We start from the raw sequence: 16,442 nt of genomic DNA on the forward strand, positions 1-16,442 counted from the left end.
TCCCCCATTGACTTGGACGCTATCTCGACACTATTAAAAGGAGATTCTAACGACCCTCTAGCTATCTGACTTTTGGCCAAATATATTCCTTCCCCCAAGGATAAGCAAGACTAGATACATATTCTTGCAACCTTAGAATTGCCATTCACAGAGGAGTTGAAGCATCGTTCAGCCCACGAACGCATGAGTCAATCAAATGCACTGAACCCTATAGTTCTCATCCTCGAACCTTCCATTGAATCCATTTCAATGCATCTCTTCATGATTGCCCCTAACTCGATCACCATTGAATTCCAAGGCTATCCAACACCAAAAAACAAACTTGAGCTATGTAAGATCCTTAGCCAATGGAGGCAATGTTTCTACTACTGCTCAAACACCAATCTAACCATCTTTGAAGAGCTCTTAAACAACCCCACATGGCAATGGAACGGCCTACATCAAGTCCTATTTGATTTTCACAATGGCCTCTTATGCATCACTAATGCAAGAGCAAGGCATAGATGCCGAGGAATTGAGCAACTTAAGGACTATTTGTCAATTTAGGACAACAGACTTTGGGTCAAACCCCAAGCCTATGACATTAATGGCCACACCATTGAGCGAATCTACCTAGACCCAAAGGCTCAAAAGCCTAAAAAGATAAACTCCATACACAGACAATCATATTCAAATGCAAATTAGCTACAATTAAAGCGCACTAACACAAAAAATCTACCTAGACCCAAAGGCTCAAAAGCCTAAAAAGCTAAACTCCATGCACAGAAAATCATAATCATATTCAAATGCAAATTAGCTACAATTAAAGCCCACTAACACAAAAGCTAAACTCAATACATAGACAAACATATTCGAAACCAAATTAACTACAATTAAAGCCCACTATTAAGAATAATTGGCTTCAATTCCATCTCATCCAATCATTGATCCAACCACTTCAAAAGTTGCAAATGCAAAACCTTTATCTTCTATCAACAAGAGTTTCGTGTGGGATGAGTCTCTCTCTCTCTCTCACTCACTCACTCACTCTCTCTCTCTCTCTCTCTCTCTCTCTCTCTCTCTCTCTCTCTCTCTCTGTGTGTGCTGCAAAACCTTTATCTTCTATCAACAAGAGTTTCGTGTGGGATGAGTCTCTCTCTCTCTCTCTCTCTCTCTCTCTCTCTCTCTCTCTCTCTCTGTGTGTGCTGCAAAACCTTTATCTTCTATCAACAAGAGTTTCGTGTGGGATGAGTCTCTCTCTCTCTCTCTCTCTCTCTCTCTCTCTCTCTCTCTCTCTCTCTCAACTTTTCTCATGTTTCTAAAGATCAATAAGTGTTCCTTGTCCTCCTCTTGATCCACTTAACTTCTAGTCATGGCTTCTAGCACTAGGTACTCACAAACTTGCAAAGACGAGCACTCCCTTTGCACGACACTTCACATTCTAACTGAAAGCCACCACAAGACCTTTAACAAGACTCCTCTAGACATGAAGTATATCCAACACTAACGTAGAGAACTCATAACACCACAAATTCATTAAAATCCCTATTTTTGTAGTTAATGCCTCTTCTTCACCCATGACCACTCATATATGCAAACATTGTCCTTGTACCTTTCAAAAGTTGTTTTACAACCATGAAAGAGTATTTGTCCTTTCTAGTTTCTAGTTCAATTATGGATGTTCTTGAGTATTCGTTCCTTTCGCATAAATTTTCATCCAAGCAAACCATGTTGCCTTGTTAACCTTACATTTCTTTCATTGAATTGGCCCTATCACATTATCTCTTAAGAGTTTCAACATCAATTTGCAAAGTATCAAGATTTAGGCTCACATAGAAAGATATCAAGGTACCATTCCTTTCAGGCCAATTGACCCTATCAATGTTATCTTTACAAATACCTCCAAGGTCAAGTTGCAATCCTTCAATATATCTTGTAGGAGCTTCATGTCGCACTTGATGTTTTATCATTAACACCTTGTCATAAGATAATTAACCCTCATCAAATTGCTACAAATGGTATTAGAAAGTAATTTCCAACGCATTGTATGCTATTTTCCTAAGGACTTTGGGGATGAGGCTGGCTAACAATCATGTCGCACTTGACATTTTATCATTAACGCCTTGTCATAAGATAATTAACCCTTATCAAATTGCTACAAATGGTATTAGAAAGTAATTTCCAACACATTGTATGCTATTTTATCAAGGATCTTTGGGAATGAGGCTGGCTAACAAAGCCTTGTAAGATGATTAACCCTGATCTAATTGCTACAAATGGTGGTGTTAGAAATTAATTTCCAACATATTGAATGCTATTTTCCTAAGGATCTTTGGGAATTAGGCTGGCTTGCAATTGATGAGGCTTTGAAGCCAAACCCAAATTAAGCATTTCTTAACTTACACTTAAAAATATACTAGCATTATTTTGTCCGTCATGTTAAGATCAAAAAGATGAGTTTGAATCAAGTTGACCACCACACTGGACATGGCACAACCTAACTGATTTTCTGGGCATATTTCTTTTAAGATTGGCACTTTAACAAATATCTACAGTACAGTATTACTTCAACCTTCATGTTGAGATGGTGAAGAAAATAACGATGTCGTAAACGTGGTAAGATGGATGAATAAAACCTGCCAGCCACACTGAACATGGCCTAACTTAATCAGATTTTTTGGGCACATTTCTTTCAAGATTTGAGGTATAACAAATTATTACCATGCTCTTACGCTAGAGGGGGCAAAAGTCAGCCACAGTAAAAATTTACCTCAGGAGAGCCAATTTTTTAAGCATTAATTCTGGCTTACAAAACTCTATTTGTTACTCTGAAGTTCAAGCAATTTGATACTTCATGATTGAGATCTGAAAATATTTTTGACAAATGTCACAGAAGAAAATCAAAGATTGCAATATACATAGATTAAGATGAAGTGCAAGTTCAAAATTCGGAGTCGCAGAATTTTTGCTACCTCCTTTCTTCGTGGTGGTTGCTCTACAGGGATAGTTGGAATTGTGAACTTAAATTGCAGGTGAACTGGGTGTGTTGAAGACGTAAGTACTCAGTATCCGCTCAGAATTAAGGAATAAAATGACGCCAATTAGTTCAGAAATGTTTTCTTCAGACAAGAAATGTAAAGCTTTACATTCAGGACACTGGTTCACGTACTTCATTGTTGGTAATTTCATCCCAACAAAAGATGATTCAGTACAGCAGCATATTGAATGTTACACACCTCAATCTCAGAGCATTCTCAAACTATGGCTGTGTCTTTCCCATATACAAAAGATGTATACAAGTGACCAAAATTGACCTGTCAAGCACTGCTGTGCAGATCCAAAGCCCCCAAAATATATTCAATCGTGAAAATTAAAGCTGTTAAACTTCAAACAAGGGAAGTTCTCCCAAGTACATGTTCTTATTAGAATGATCAGACACGTATTTCCTTAGCTCATGGCGATCTCAGCAGAAAGGTAACAAACATCCTACTGATCTTCCACTGACAGCCGGTACCAGGTTAATACTGAGAATTCCGGGTGATGCCATACATCCTTTGATCGCCAGTAAAATTGGATTAGCAAGGATGCTTATGGTCTTCATGAGCATGATCACTTTTTAACCCATTCTCTCAGTCATCTCCAAAAGTAGTCTTTTTCCCTACAGGAATCCAAAAATTGCTCACCATCAGATCCAATGATCACAAAAAGCTGAGGTTTAATGGAAAATGGATTGACAGAATTTCAATACGTCCTTTAAAATTTGAAGTCTGTAGACTTTTATTTATATTATTTCAGTTACAAAGCTGACAAGTTCGTAATTTTGTGCAAGAATCCTTCCAAATTTGAGTTAAAAAGGTCTTTTAAAGTGCTATCACAAATGTTTTTGGTGAGCACAGATAAGATCGACTATAGCCTCCCTCATGAAGATCGACAACTAAAACCTCCCTCATGAATACCAAATCCTCCCAAGAACATTATTTGTTACATCCAAAGTTAATAGATCAATGCATATCTATGAGACTGACTCGAAATAATTCAAAATAGTGTAAGTCTAAATAAATAGGTGGAAAACCACACCCATGGATACCCACAATTACCTTTCAACACTAAACTAGTCCACAACAATATCTGACTCGCAGCCTATTGATTCCAACTTGCAAGGCAAAAGCCAAAACATCCCTGAAGACTAAATATAGAAAGCACCCTGATCCAATTTAACACCTCCATTACTGTACAGGACATGACTCACCAGATCCAGCTAAACTGACTTTCTCTTTTGGAGTTCCAAATCCTCTGCCACCTCTTCCTCTTCCTCGCCCTCCTCTACCTGAATGCCATAAAAATAGAGAAATGAGTCCAATGAATTCAACTCTACTGCAATACACTGACATGTTATTTAAGGGTTACCCCTATCACCAAAATCGCCCCTTCCTCGTCCCCCGCGGCCTCCACGTCCTCCAAAGTCACCACCTCGTCCACGACCTCCACTGCTAGGTCCAGGAGTACCACCGGCCTCTTCAATAAATAATGACCGTCCATTCAGGTCCGACCCACTGTACTCAATAGCCTTGGAAAGGGCTTGTCTGTCATCAAAATCAACGTATGCAAATCTGCAAGACATTTAAGCAGGTTCAGATAACTCAACAAAAACAGTTTCCAAAAATTAGTTTCAGTCTTGTACCCAAAAAGAGCACTAACTCAAAAGACAATTTGTCCATGGATTGAACTATATTTACTGCTTATATTTACAGCAGATCAAACTTTGCAAGGCCTCAACATATCAAATCATCACTAGCTGCTGCGTGATTCTTGAATAGCATCTGAAGCTTGTGTACAGGATCCTCAGGTTTTAGTAGTAGCTAGCCAGACTTAAGCCTTAACATTTCAGTATGCATGAAGTAAAATTCACTTGACAAGGTAAGCCAGCCTATGTTTACTGCTCATGTGAGCAGAGAAAGGAGCTCTGTGAGGATTTTGATATAAAGAAGCATTATGAACTACTTCATATTCTTAAAAGGGCATCTCCAGCAACATTACCCCTTGATATTCCCAGTCTCCCTATCAGTTGGAATTCGAATTCTTTGCACACCACACTCGCCAAAAAATTCAGTCAATGAGTTGCGAATCTGCAAAATATTAAAACATTTACAGACCAAGAAACACATGGTAAACAAAATCTTACACAGTATGTTGATTTTGTGCGTACAGTATCCTCGTCCTGGAATTTGTCAAAACCCCGCACAAATGCAGTGGCCTCAGACCCTGATCTCTGTCCACCACTGCCACTGAAAACCACCAATCGAGGCACAAATACAGAATATTATAACAAAATGCCATCACAATTCACAGTCCTGAGAAGCATGTTAAGCAGAGTTGCTATTGCACCACTTTTCAGTTACTTTCAATTCGAGAAAGAAGATCACAAACTGCTATTAAGCAGAGTAGTTCTCCACTACTCGTCCGTTACTTCAATAACAGAGAAGGTTACTACCAACAATGGGTTCCCTAACAAGTGTATAGCACCAATTACACCCCCTATTGTCATATTTTGGAACTGGAGATGCAAAAAATTTGATCTAAGAGTTTTACTAACATTATAGAGACAGACTCTCTTTCAGGCATATTAGTATGTTAATTATTTTCCTAAATGGGGAACATACCTAGCATTTCCGAATTGTTTTCTGCATGTGGAAAAAGTTTCTTAAGCACTGACAGCCTTGTCTACTACTTGTACAGAGTACGAGGATTTAAGGTCAACCTTCCAGAACTGTTGCAGTTCTAAATAAGGGGATTTTTCTAGCATTCAGTTACTAAAGAGAGGGATGCTTCAGATGATATTGCAGCTAGAAAGAGAACAAAACAGTTAAAGTTAAAAGCCTTCCTGCACAAAGGTCTGGTAAATTTTTGCACATCCTAAAACTTCTCCCAAGTTTAGTCATTAAAGCAAATGCATCTATAAATTCCTTGCAAAGGCTTTATACATCCCAATAAGAGTTACTTGTACACACCTGAACCCCCCTCCTCTAGGAGTCCTGAAGTCCCTTTTCCCTTCACTTTGAGGCCTTTCTTTTGCTAGATCAACAAAGACATCTCGTCCTGCAAGTAATTCTCCCGACTTCTCACAAGCCTGGTTGCAAAAGCAGAGAGATTAGCACTCCATCAATCAGCCACAATCATGAAACAGAATTCTCCAGAACACCTTCTTAGCAGCTTCCTCAGAGGTGAACTCCACATGCCCAAATCCCTTGAATTGTCCATCAGGGTGTTTGGCTAGTCGGACTTCCTTGACTTCTCCTGCATCTTCAAAGAACTCTTGACTGCAACCATCACATAAAATTTAGACCAGCATAGATACATGTACCTCAGACACAATAGTCACTGACAGCATTAGCCACAGCCTTACACAGCGTTTTCATCAACACTCCAAGCGAGATTCTTTACAAACACTGTCTTACTGCCTGTCCCTGCTGCACTTTGAACCGGAGTTTTGGGCTGTGCTCATGAAAGAAAACTCACTGTTAGAAAGAGCTTGGATGAGCCCTGGAGATTCTATAGGGAATATCTGCAGCTTACCTCCTTGACTTGCTGCTGTTTTCCAAAGTCCATTTTCTTGCTCTTGTCACTCTTGTCCTCTTCCTCATCATCGTCTTCCTCACTGCTCTCAGCAGCACCATTGGCAGAGGCTTTCGCTCCTGCTGAAACCTGAAATGGCAAATCTCACAATGAGGGATAGAATAACAGCACGGGACAGGATTGCACATTTCTCAGACTATGGCAAGCTTGGTAAGGCTTGCAAGCACATGCACACCTCAAGTTTTGTTTTCTTTTTCTGGGGTTCTTCATCAGAGTCGCTCTCATCACTTTCATCTGAGCTATCTTCCTCGTTGCTGCTCTTGATCTTTTTCACAGGGGGCTTTTGTTGGGCTGCCAACTCTCGTTTTGGTTTTTCATCTTCGGATTCATCGCTTTCTTCAGAGCTTTCATCTTCATCACTACTTTCAACCTTTTTTGCCGGAGGTTTAGCCACAAATGCAGCCTGTAATCAGCCACATAGCAAATTAAAGATCCAAGCTAGATAAATGAAATGTCAAACAGCCAGTTATTCTGGAGGCAAAAACATACTAGGTAGCAGCTAGAAGTAAGAGAAACTGTTTGGAGGTAAGAACGAAACTAGAGGTAAGAACTTGGGGGCAAGGAAAAAGCTGGAAATGCAGAACAAATAGTTTGAATAATATAAGACCATTAGTTAAGAATATATTATGCACACTAACTTTACAAATCCAACATCCTGACAAACGAAAAAACAGTGGCTATAATTTCAGCTCAACCATGTCTGCATTGGCAGGAAAGCACACAACAGAAAGGGGGGCAATGATGAATGCAAAAGGCTTGATCTATACTAAGGTGGGACCAATTCCCAACAACAAGAATGCACACAAACACTGCAAGTTAATTGAGTACACACCAAAACTTTAGATTTCTTCTTCTGAGGTTCTTCATCTGATTCATCCTCATCACTATCCTCCGAGCTATCTTCATCATCACTGCTCTCAGTCTTTTTTAAAACAGGCTTTTGGCTTACTGCTAACTTGGGATTTGGTTTTTCATCTTCAGATTCATCACTCTCTTCAGAGCTTTCATCATCGCTACTACTTTCCACTTTTTTTGCTGGAGGCTTAGCAGGAACCTTTACAACTGGTGCCTCCTGCGATCAGTCACATTAAAAATGAGTCAAAAAGGCCAAGCAAGAAAGAAGATCAGAAGGATAAATGAACCGAATCATTCTATGGGTTCGTCAGAGGCGGCCAAAAATAAGGTTCAGAATGGCTTATGTTCTTCATTAAAAAGACTTGGAGTGAAGAACAGAGTCCGTCATCAATCCAACAAATTTGTGTTCACTTTCTTGCAAGAATAATGACTAGCGTAGTAACCATTACAGCGTTTGAGCAATGCAGTTCAAGAGAGAAGCAAGAAGCTTGGAAACCAAGAAAGCCAACCTGAAACTTGCACCTCAATAGGTAACACCAAAACTATCAAATAGCTTCTGATATCCAGCAGAGAGAAGCACACTAAGACTTTGAAGCCTAGACTCTAACATACTCTCAACAACACATGCAAAGGTAGATTGGCAGGACAAACATAAGCCATGTAACTTTCCCATAACCATATGAAATCACAAATATGCAAGACAAGTAATGAACCGGACACTCTGTGGACCTGCAGGTGTGTGAAACAAAACTTCTTGATAATCAGCAGTCCAGAAGTCAGGTCATCAATATCTACACCACACTTCATTGTATATTGCGACCTTACAAGGCTATTTTAAGAAAAACTGTGGTCACCTATGCAAAGGAAAAACACACACAACAATAAGAAAAGCTGCTCTTCATCACTATCCAATGATTTTTATCTTTCTTCAGCACTGAATTCTCATATTTGGCTTCACTGAACTTTGCAGCTGCTTTTCATTGATTGAGATAAGAGGCCACAGTAGAAGACAAAGTGATGAATAAAGAAAAACAGCTAAGAGAACAATAGGCTATAAGACCTTTAGTGTACCAAGGAACTCTTAGACATACAAAACATTTATACTTGTTATGCACAAGTGATTTCATCTGGAGACGACCAAAATTAAAAGATAGCAAATCAATGTACTCTACAACAAGTTCAACTTGAGTCAAATCATGTTTGAAAAATGAAACAAGAAAAGCAATAGTATGTCCTGTCATGTGAACTCTAGATTACAATCACTTGATTTCTTCTATCCAGCTTTAAGATGTTAAAACTCCCTGCAATTAGCCATCAATTCTAGTTTCAGGTGGTAAAAATATAAGGTTGGGAAAGTTAAACAAGAGAAGGGTCCGAGCTCAACAGGTTTCCTGCATCAAACAAGCTCTATTCGCAATACTAGCATAATTTTCATGTAAGATCTCAGAGCACTGATACTGCAAGACACTAAGTTTGTTGTGCAGGATTTGGGGAATTGGCACATGTTTTCTATGTTACAGCTACATGATTTTGTCCAGATACTAAGTTTGATGTGGAGGATTTGGGGCATTGGCACATGTTTCCTAGGCTACAACTACATGATATGGTCCAGATTAAGTCTATATTACAACTTCTTGTCCTCAGCTGATAAATCTGGCTTCAGGTAAGATGAAACTGAGGAGAGATATAAGAGAACAGCAAAGCCAACATGTTTTTTTCATTCGACAAACTCTACTCAAAACATTACCATGTTCTCATGTTAGATGTCAGAGCACTTGTAATGCACACATTGAGTTTATCGTGCAGGACATTCGAGCACTAGTACATAAACAAGGACCTGTTCACCAAGTGGGATCTTCAAACACAGAATGGCAAGCCAGTAAAGAGTTGAAATAAGGAGTCATTTTTTCACTATTCAGGCTTCAATTATGTTAGTATTTATTTCATCAATCAAATTCAAAGACTGGCACATAAACCTCACCTCATCACTATCAGAAGAGTCTTCTTCAGAAGAGCTTTCGGCTTTTGATGGAACCTTTTTTGCTATAACATCAGTGCCTTTACCCTTAACTGCTCCAGCAGTAGGGACAACTTTGACAGGCTGTACACAGGTATTCAAAAGCATGTTAAAACATCAAAAAGGAGGCACACATGATAGAGCAACTTAGGATGAACTACAACATCTCACCCAGTTTCCAGCAATTTCCAGTGCACACAAACACAGAAATATTCAGAAATCATAGAAAGTGCACGAAAATGGCAACCCACTGACCAATGCAGAGAAACTCTGCTATGTTCATAGATCATAGAAAGTGTATGAAAATCACAACCCACTCACATGATCCGATGAAATCTCACTGTCCGAAGAGTCATCAGATGAGCTTTCCTGCTGAGGTACTGCCTTGCCATTCTTTCTTCCTGCACCAAGCTTTGAGGCTGGCACCTGTACAAGAAGAACTTTCTACCTAAGTACCTTGGTTTGAATCTCACAAATTCATTAACTCCAAGTTGAATTTAGAAGTTTGTCAGACAGCTTGTTCTACTGATTGTAGCCAATTGCTTCAGATTCTCGATTCACAAGTGTAGGCATAGCACACAATTCAGTAGTTACACACCTCTTTATCACTGTCAGAAGACTCATCTTCAGAAGATTCATCCTTGGAGCTCTCCTGTTTGCTGGCTTTTTTCCCATTCTTAGTAGCAGCAACGACAACAGCTTTTGGGGCTTGTTTGGTAGCAGGCCTTGCAGGCTGTAGATTATCCAATTTAGTCTGGTTAACTAAGTACAACATAACCAAACCTGTAACAACATCTTTGCTCCATGATGATCACAAAAACACTAATGACTGCTCATCACAAAATGAGGGATGAAAAACATACTACATAAAAATGCTAACTTCCCACACCTCTTCATCACTCTCAGAAGAATCCTCGCTTTCTGAAGAAGTTTCCAGCTTGCTAGATGGCTTGCCATTCTTAGCAATACTGATCTTTGCAGGAGGTACCTTAGCCTTTGGTGCAGTTACAGATGGTTTCACAGACTGTAGATAAGTAAACAGGACCAATCAAACAAAAATAGCTTTCTAGAAGCATTGCGAGTGAGGCATTTGAGCTATACAAATTGTAAGGAAAACAAGCAACAGGCCTGAAAGCAAAACCAATATGAACAGCTCCAGTACAGGACATTTCCCTAGGAAAACCATTGTCGTTATAACAATGTCCAATAAGATAAACTAGACTATCCAGCTTGTCTATGTGGTAAAGATCATTAATAGATATCACCAGCAGAGAGAAAGCTTTGACAAGCCACTTCCTCCAGTAAGAAGAGGATACCTTGAACAAATCAGAAAAGGTTCCCCCCAAAAGGCCTTAGAGATCCAACCCTTTCACTAAAGGTATACCTCGATGCTCACATTTATCCTGCAATTAATCACTATAATCACACAACAGAGACAGCTTTGACAAGGCCACTTCCTCCACTTAGAATAGGATTCCTTGAACAAATTGGAAAAGGTTCCCCCCAAAAGGCCTTAAAGATCCAACCATTTCACTACAAGTATACTTAAAAGGCTTACACTTATCCCACACTTAATCCCACACAATATTTGAGCAATCCCACATTATTTGAGCTACAATCACACAGCTTGGAAAAGAATCAACATATGGAACCAGACATCACACAGAATGTAAAATGCAAACAAAAGCATTACAGCCAGTTTCTAGTGCTTCTGGAATGATTGTTTGATGTTCCAAGCTTTCAGCAAGGTGGCCCTTGCACTGAGGAAGTATTTACTTTCACTTAAACTAGTTTGGCCCTATCAAGCTTATTTTAATTCCTTTTGACCTTTCATATGTATACCTATTACTGCCCGTTCTATGATTTACCTTAGCTTCTTCATCCGATTCACTTTCCTCAGAGCTTTCATCTTGTGCAGGTACCTTGGCTTTTCCAGAGACTGCTTTTTTAGGTTGTGTTTCCTAAAAACACAAGCATGCACTTTATACTGACTCAAACAATGCGAAAAGGAAACATCATCATCCAAGATGCAACATCAACCTAGCTCAAAATGCACAGTATATATTTACCTCATCTGAAGATGAATCATCATCACTACTTTCCTTTTGCAGAGTCTTGGCTAATGGCTTTTTAACTGTCGGCTTAAGTACACTAGGCTTTGAAGGCTGCAAATATAAAAAGACAACTTTAACACGTAAGAGGCCCACAACCACATGTATGTGAACCAGAACAAGCAAATGCTGAAGACTGCAAGTGAAAAAACACCTTAGGGATCCAGAGGCATGGGAATGAATTAAGTAGACACCACTAACCTTCACAATCTTAGCCTCTTCCTCTGAGTCACTTTCCTCAGAACTATCAGCTTTCACAGGTACTTTAGCCTTCGCAGGAACAACTTTTTTAGCCTGTGGTAAAATACAAGGACATTGAATTCGCAACAAAAGCAGGCAGGTACATGGGAACAGCATGACACAAATCAAAATTTAAAATGACTGCAATTCCATTCAGAAGTATTTAGTGCAAACCTTCTTAGTCTTCACCTCTTCCTCTGAGTCACTTTCATCAGAACTGTCAGGTTTCACAGGAGCTTTTGGCTTCACAGGAACAAGTTTTTTCGTTTGTGGCTCCTGAAAAACACAGAAAGGGAGTACCACCAAAGTTTATAAGCCACATCTTCTTCTAATGGCTAACAGTTATATATCCCATCTCATCTCAAACGAGTATTTCACACCTCATCTGAAGTTGATTCATCACTGCTCTCAGCTTGGACAGTACTAGCTAATGGCTTTTTCACTCTAGGTTTGAGGACATTAGGCTTTGAGAACTGGCAAAAGTGGACAGCACATCAATTTTGGGACAGCACATTTCAACTGTATCACATTTCTGAGACAGCAGAATTAACCTCATGTGCACCTTCTAAGTATTCATTGTAAACCTGGCATTCTTCAAGTACACCGACGTAACCACAAGTTTCAGAAATGGAAGGGGTTTCATTTGACTTTCATACACAGGAAACAGTTTTTTACAAGTTAGAGGACAGCAAGAAACAAGTTTCTATAAATAGAGTAAATAAATACAAGTTCATGCAGAATATAACCTGCACTACATTAATATACTTCGGTCAATATTAGGAAAACTCCACAAGCACCATCTCTACGGATAGAAAAAAAGCTAAATCTCTACCCTGTGAACATTTCATGGACTCGACTCTGAACACCTGTAATGCTAGATCTCTTTTCACTCTTCAGAGATTCAAGTTTTGTTCAGAACATGTTATGTGGGTATACAACACTTGATGTAGTTAACATCTCATATCTTTCACACTGTAAGAAACAGGTTTCTAGGGAAAATTGCAGTACAGCGCCACTGCTCTCATCTGACTGCAAATGAACTCTGTTTTACTTTGGGCTGGATTACATTATACTGAACATATCAAATCCCAAAACAGACCACATTTTTCTCCTAGTTCCTGACAATAGGGATTAGACCCAGAAGGGAATCTCATCTAGAACACTGTCAAACATCGGCTAAATTCAGAAGGGTCTCAATATGGATGGACACAGCAGACGGATGTACAGATGGTTGATCCACCATGTGGGGCAGTTAAGAGAGAAAAAAAAAACCTGAAGCAGGCACCTCCCCCCCTCCCCCCCCTTTAGGACTAAAGATACCAGTAGGGCGCAACAAGCCAAACTAAAGTGCAACCCTCAACTCCAAATCCATGGGATCTGTTATTTGTGATGTGTCAACTGACACAGGATGGCCAGAGGGAGAAAAGGGTTTGCATTTTAACTGTAAGAGTCACAAAGAGATAGTCCGTAGTTGTCATGCTGAGGGTCAATCTTTAAACAATTCTGAAAACCAAGTCATCCAAACTAGAAGTCAGAATGTTACTTTGCACCAGTCTAGGTTCCTGATGGAAGCGAATTTCCACATCATGTTCAGTCCTTGAAATTAATAATCAGCCTGCAACTTGGAGGGGACATGGTCCAGAGAGCAGCAAGATGGCCTGTCTTTTTTATCAACATGTAGCTACAAAACCAACTCTCCCAAGCTGAGAATGACTTCCCTGCTGCAGTTTCATAAGAGGTGAAAAATGATGAGGTTCCTATTAAAGCAACCATAGGCCTCTGTAATCGAGAATTAGTAGCCGGCACAATGTTGAGAGACCAAAAGAGGAAAATCGTTGAGACACTAGCAGTCTCCATTTAGCGACTCAAGTGTACTTAAAGCTGTGATCTCCAGTAGCACATTTCAAACAAGAGCAGAGGATCATTGAGATTCTGAGATTGCACAGCATTCACACATTATGTGCACCATTAAGTACAAAAACTGACAAAATATTCTGACATTCTCTAGGACCCGGTAAAGTTACCTTTCGTCAATACCTGAACAAATAGAACATCAACCTACACAGAATGAACCATGCCACTGCCTAATAAGTTACATGAAACTGAATGAATGATAAAGAACAACAATATCCACCTTATCTACTGATTGTGGTAGCTTCTTTCCAGGAAGAGGCTTCTGTTTTGTCACAGGAGAGTTATTGTCTAAAGCTTTTAGCTTTTTAGATGGCTTCACAGTCTCCTCCACCTCTAAGCCTCTTTTACCTAGACAACACATCAACCACTGACATCAGAATAACATGAAATATGGCAATTTCAAAAACAGAAACACTCAAAAAGTGTTCCAACCTTTTTTTAAACCTCCAGACTCAATACCCATTGGGGCGGAAACCTGCAGTGTGCAACCATTCATCAGCACAAAACATGTCGATCAGATACAACAAAATCTCATAGATTTGTGAATGTTAAACTTCCTTAGATCAAATCCTGGCATCAACAAGAACTCAAAAAGGAACTGTGATATGTTGCAGAATCCACAAATCTTTGCTGAGTTTTAAAAAAACACAAAATATATGAAACAAGGAAATTCAAATCAAGAGCACACAATGCCTGCAATATTGCACCTAATATCACAGCACAAGCACCAAGTTACACTGCAAGTACATAATACAGCAAAAACTCATCACAACAACGGACCAGGATACAGTACAGCAACATCAGAAGAAACAAAAGTAAGCTCAAATTTGCAATCCATGACAATCCTTCATAACTAGAACAATCTAAGAGATGTGAATAAAAATACTGGCAAGTTCCAAAGCAACTGCATGAGGCATCAACCTCAAGCAACAGCTCTTCAGACTGATTCAAACTATCACAATCAACACTAACAGGCAGTTGCATTCAATTCCACAACATTGGTGTACAACACAAGAAAGACCTCAGAACCCAGCTCCAAAAATGGCTCCAAGAGCATATTTTGTGCAAAAGAGCTACTGTGATCAAAGCTCATATTCACAATGCTAACACTTACATAACCATGAAGACAATATTTTTAGCCACAGTCAAAGTAAAAATACATCGAGAGTTAACAGAATCAACTCTAACAGGCAGATGCATTTGATGCCACAACATTGATGTACAACCAAAGCAAAACCTCAAAAGCTTCAAGAGAAAATTTGTGCAAATTAGTTGCTGTGATCAAAACTGGCACTTGCAATGCAATCACTTGCACAACCATAAAGACAACACTTTTAACTCCAGAAAATTGGTAACATACCTCGACAGCATTCTTCTTGGACTTCCCCATCACAAGACCCCGTTATGGTCCCGCAGAGGCTCCCAATTACTCACTGAAGTAACGATAAAACTGTCAGCCGAGAATGTAAAAATGTGGCAGCGGGTTCAACATTAAGAGAGAGAACACTAGGTATCGAATGAGAGAGTAGAAAGAGTGGACATTTAAGAGAGTGTAAAACGTAAAACGATTTTTCCGAAAGGAAGGTCACAGAGCGGCAGCAAACAACAAAACACATCCGAAAGCCCGTCACACATTAAACAATCTCTCCGTACAAAACCTCTGAGCTAGGGCACGATGTCGCAGAGCCGTACGAAAGGCCACGGGGGACGCATATTTGCACCAAGCAAGGCTTCAATCTAAGCTATCAAAGAAGAACTAAAGCCCAGCTATGTTGAGGTACGGGGAGACGAGGGGGGGGAAGGGGGGAAGGGGAGAGGGCAAAACAGGCCATACCTCTGTTCTCTGTTGAAGCTTCGACAGGAAACACGCGTCGAGAAGCGATGGCAGATACAACTCTCTCCTGAACGGAAGAGGCCTAGAAGAGAAAGAGTTTTGAGTGCCTCTTCTCTCAAAAGGACGAGTTGGTATGTAGGGCTTTTGATTTAGGGCTTTTGTCTGCAGATAAAATATCTAAGACTCTTAGTACTCATAGACAACTAAAGTAGTCTTATTAGTTGAGCAGTCACTTACCCAGCTTGTATCTTTTCAAGAATTTTACACCACACTGGCTAGGGCCCGCAAACTGCACTTCAAGCTCGTGAGGTTACACCTCGCTCACTTGCATTGTTGCTTCTTCTTTTTGTAAAAGAAAGCAACAAACATCGCACTTTGTGTGCAAAAAATGGTGTACTCCACACGCGCTAATGTGCAAAACCCCAGCAATCATAAAAGGTAAACAACTAAACTTATAAAAACTCAAATTCATGTTAATATAATACTTTTTCTCTACTACAAAGGCACAATCTCGATTGGTATTTCTCTGTTGCCACCATTGAGCCTCTTCATTGACTTGCCCTACAAATGATTCAAAGCTACAATGTTACCCTCGACCTGAAGATGCAAATCATACATAATGCAACAAGTTACAAGAGGCTCCTGGTGTGATACTCTCTCCTTTGCCATGGTGGAGCAAGCCTTGTCACTACCTCCTCTTCCTTTGCCCATCAACACCTTGGTTTCCAATGGTGTGGATGCATCCCTCTATCATGACACTCCCTTCCCCGCCCCCCTTTCTTGGAGGCGTCATCATTTCATTGTAAAAAGTTGTACTTCTGGTTATGTCATCTACCAACACCACTAGCCAAAGGTGCAA

At 39.8% G+C, this 16,442-nt stretch overlaps 1 protein-coding gene across 4 annotated transcripts; it reads right to left on the reverse strand.

Annotated features, from left to right (window-relative positions):
- Window positions 1–3,058: 3,058 nt before the first annotated feature.
- On the reverse strand, window positions 3,059–15,741 carry LOC148016590 (uncharacterized). Of its 4 annotated transcripts, none has more exons than XM_087664868.1 (24): window positions 15,584–15,741; window positions 15,110–15,182; window positions 14,182–14,224; window positions 13,970–14,097; window positions 12,216–12,308; window positions 12,010–12,111; window positions 11,797–11,889; window positions 11,554–11,649; window positions 11,353–11,445; window positions 10,374–10,508; window positions 10,083–10,217; window positions 9,806–9,910; window positions 9,449–9,568; window positions 7,445–7,684; window positions 6,788–7,015; window positions 6,553–6,681; window positions 6,383–6,471; window positions 6,179–6,296; window positions 5,988–6,106; window positions 5,186–5,264; window positions 5,017–5,105; window positions 4,396–4,589; window positions 4,229–4,306; window positions 3,059–3,637 (listed from the first exon to the last, which is right to left on the reverse strand). In XM_087664868.1, the coding sequence occupies exons 2-24, from the start codon at window positions 15,137–15,139 to the stop codon at window positions 3,609–3,611; spliced, it is 2,565 nt and encodes an 854-aa protein (XP_087520994.1). In that variant the 5' UTR covers window positions 15,140–15,182; window positions 15,584–15,741; the 3' UTR covers window positions 3,059–3,608. The 4 variants fall into 4 exon arrangements, with proteins under 4 accessions (XP_087520994.1, XP_087520993.1, XP_087520995.1 ...); XM_087664867.1 differs by having other exon boundaries at window positions 4,387–4,589; XM_087664869.1 differs by lacking the exon at window positions 12,216–12,308 and having other exon boundaries at window positions 4,387–4,589.
- Between the last annotated feature and the right edge of the window lie 701 nt (window positions 15,742–16,442).

The sequence above is a fragment of the Lygodium microphyllum genome, chromosome 23 (assembly GCF_053477565.2).
Source record: "Lygodium microphyllum isolate KBCC chromosome 23, Lygodium_microphyllum_v1.1.10, whole genome shotgun sequence".
Classification (NCBI taxonomy): domain Eukaryota; kingdom Viridiplantae; phylum Streptophyta; class Polypodiopsida; order Schizaeales; family Lygodiaceae; genus Lygodium; species Lygodium microphyllum.

Coding starts and splice junctions, on each gene's coding strand:
- LOC148016590 (XM_087664867.1), bottom strand. CDS start 15,139: ATGGGGAAGTCCAAGAAGAATGCTGTCGAG. Junction 11,890..12,009: donor AAGAGGTGAAGACTAAGAAG/GTTTGCACTAAA, acceptor ATTTTACCACAG/GCTAAAAAAGTTGTTCCTGC. Junction 6,682..6,787: donor AAAAGAAAACAAAACTTGAG/GTGTGCATGTGC, acceptor TTGCCATTTCAG/GTTTCAGCAGGAGCGAAAGC.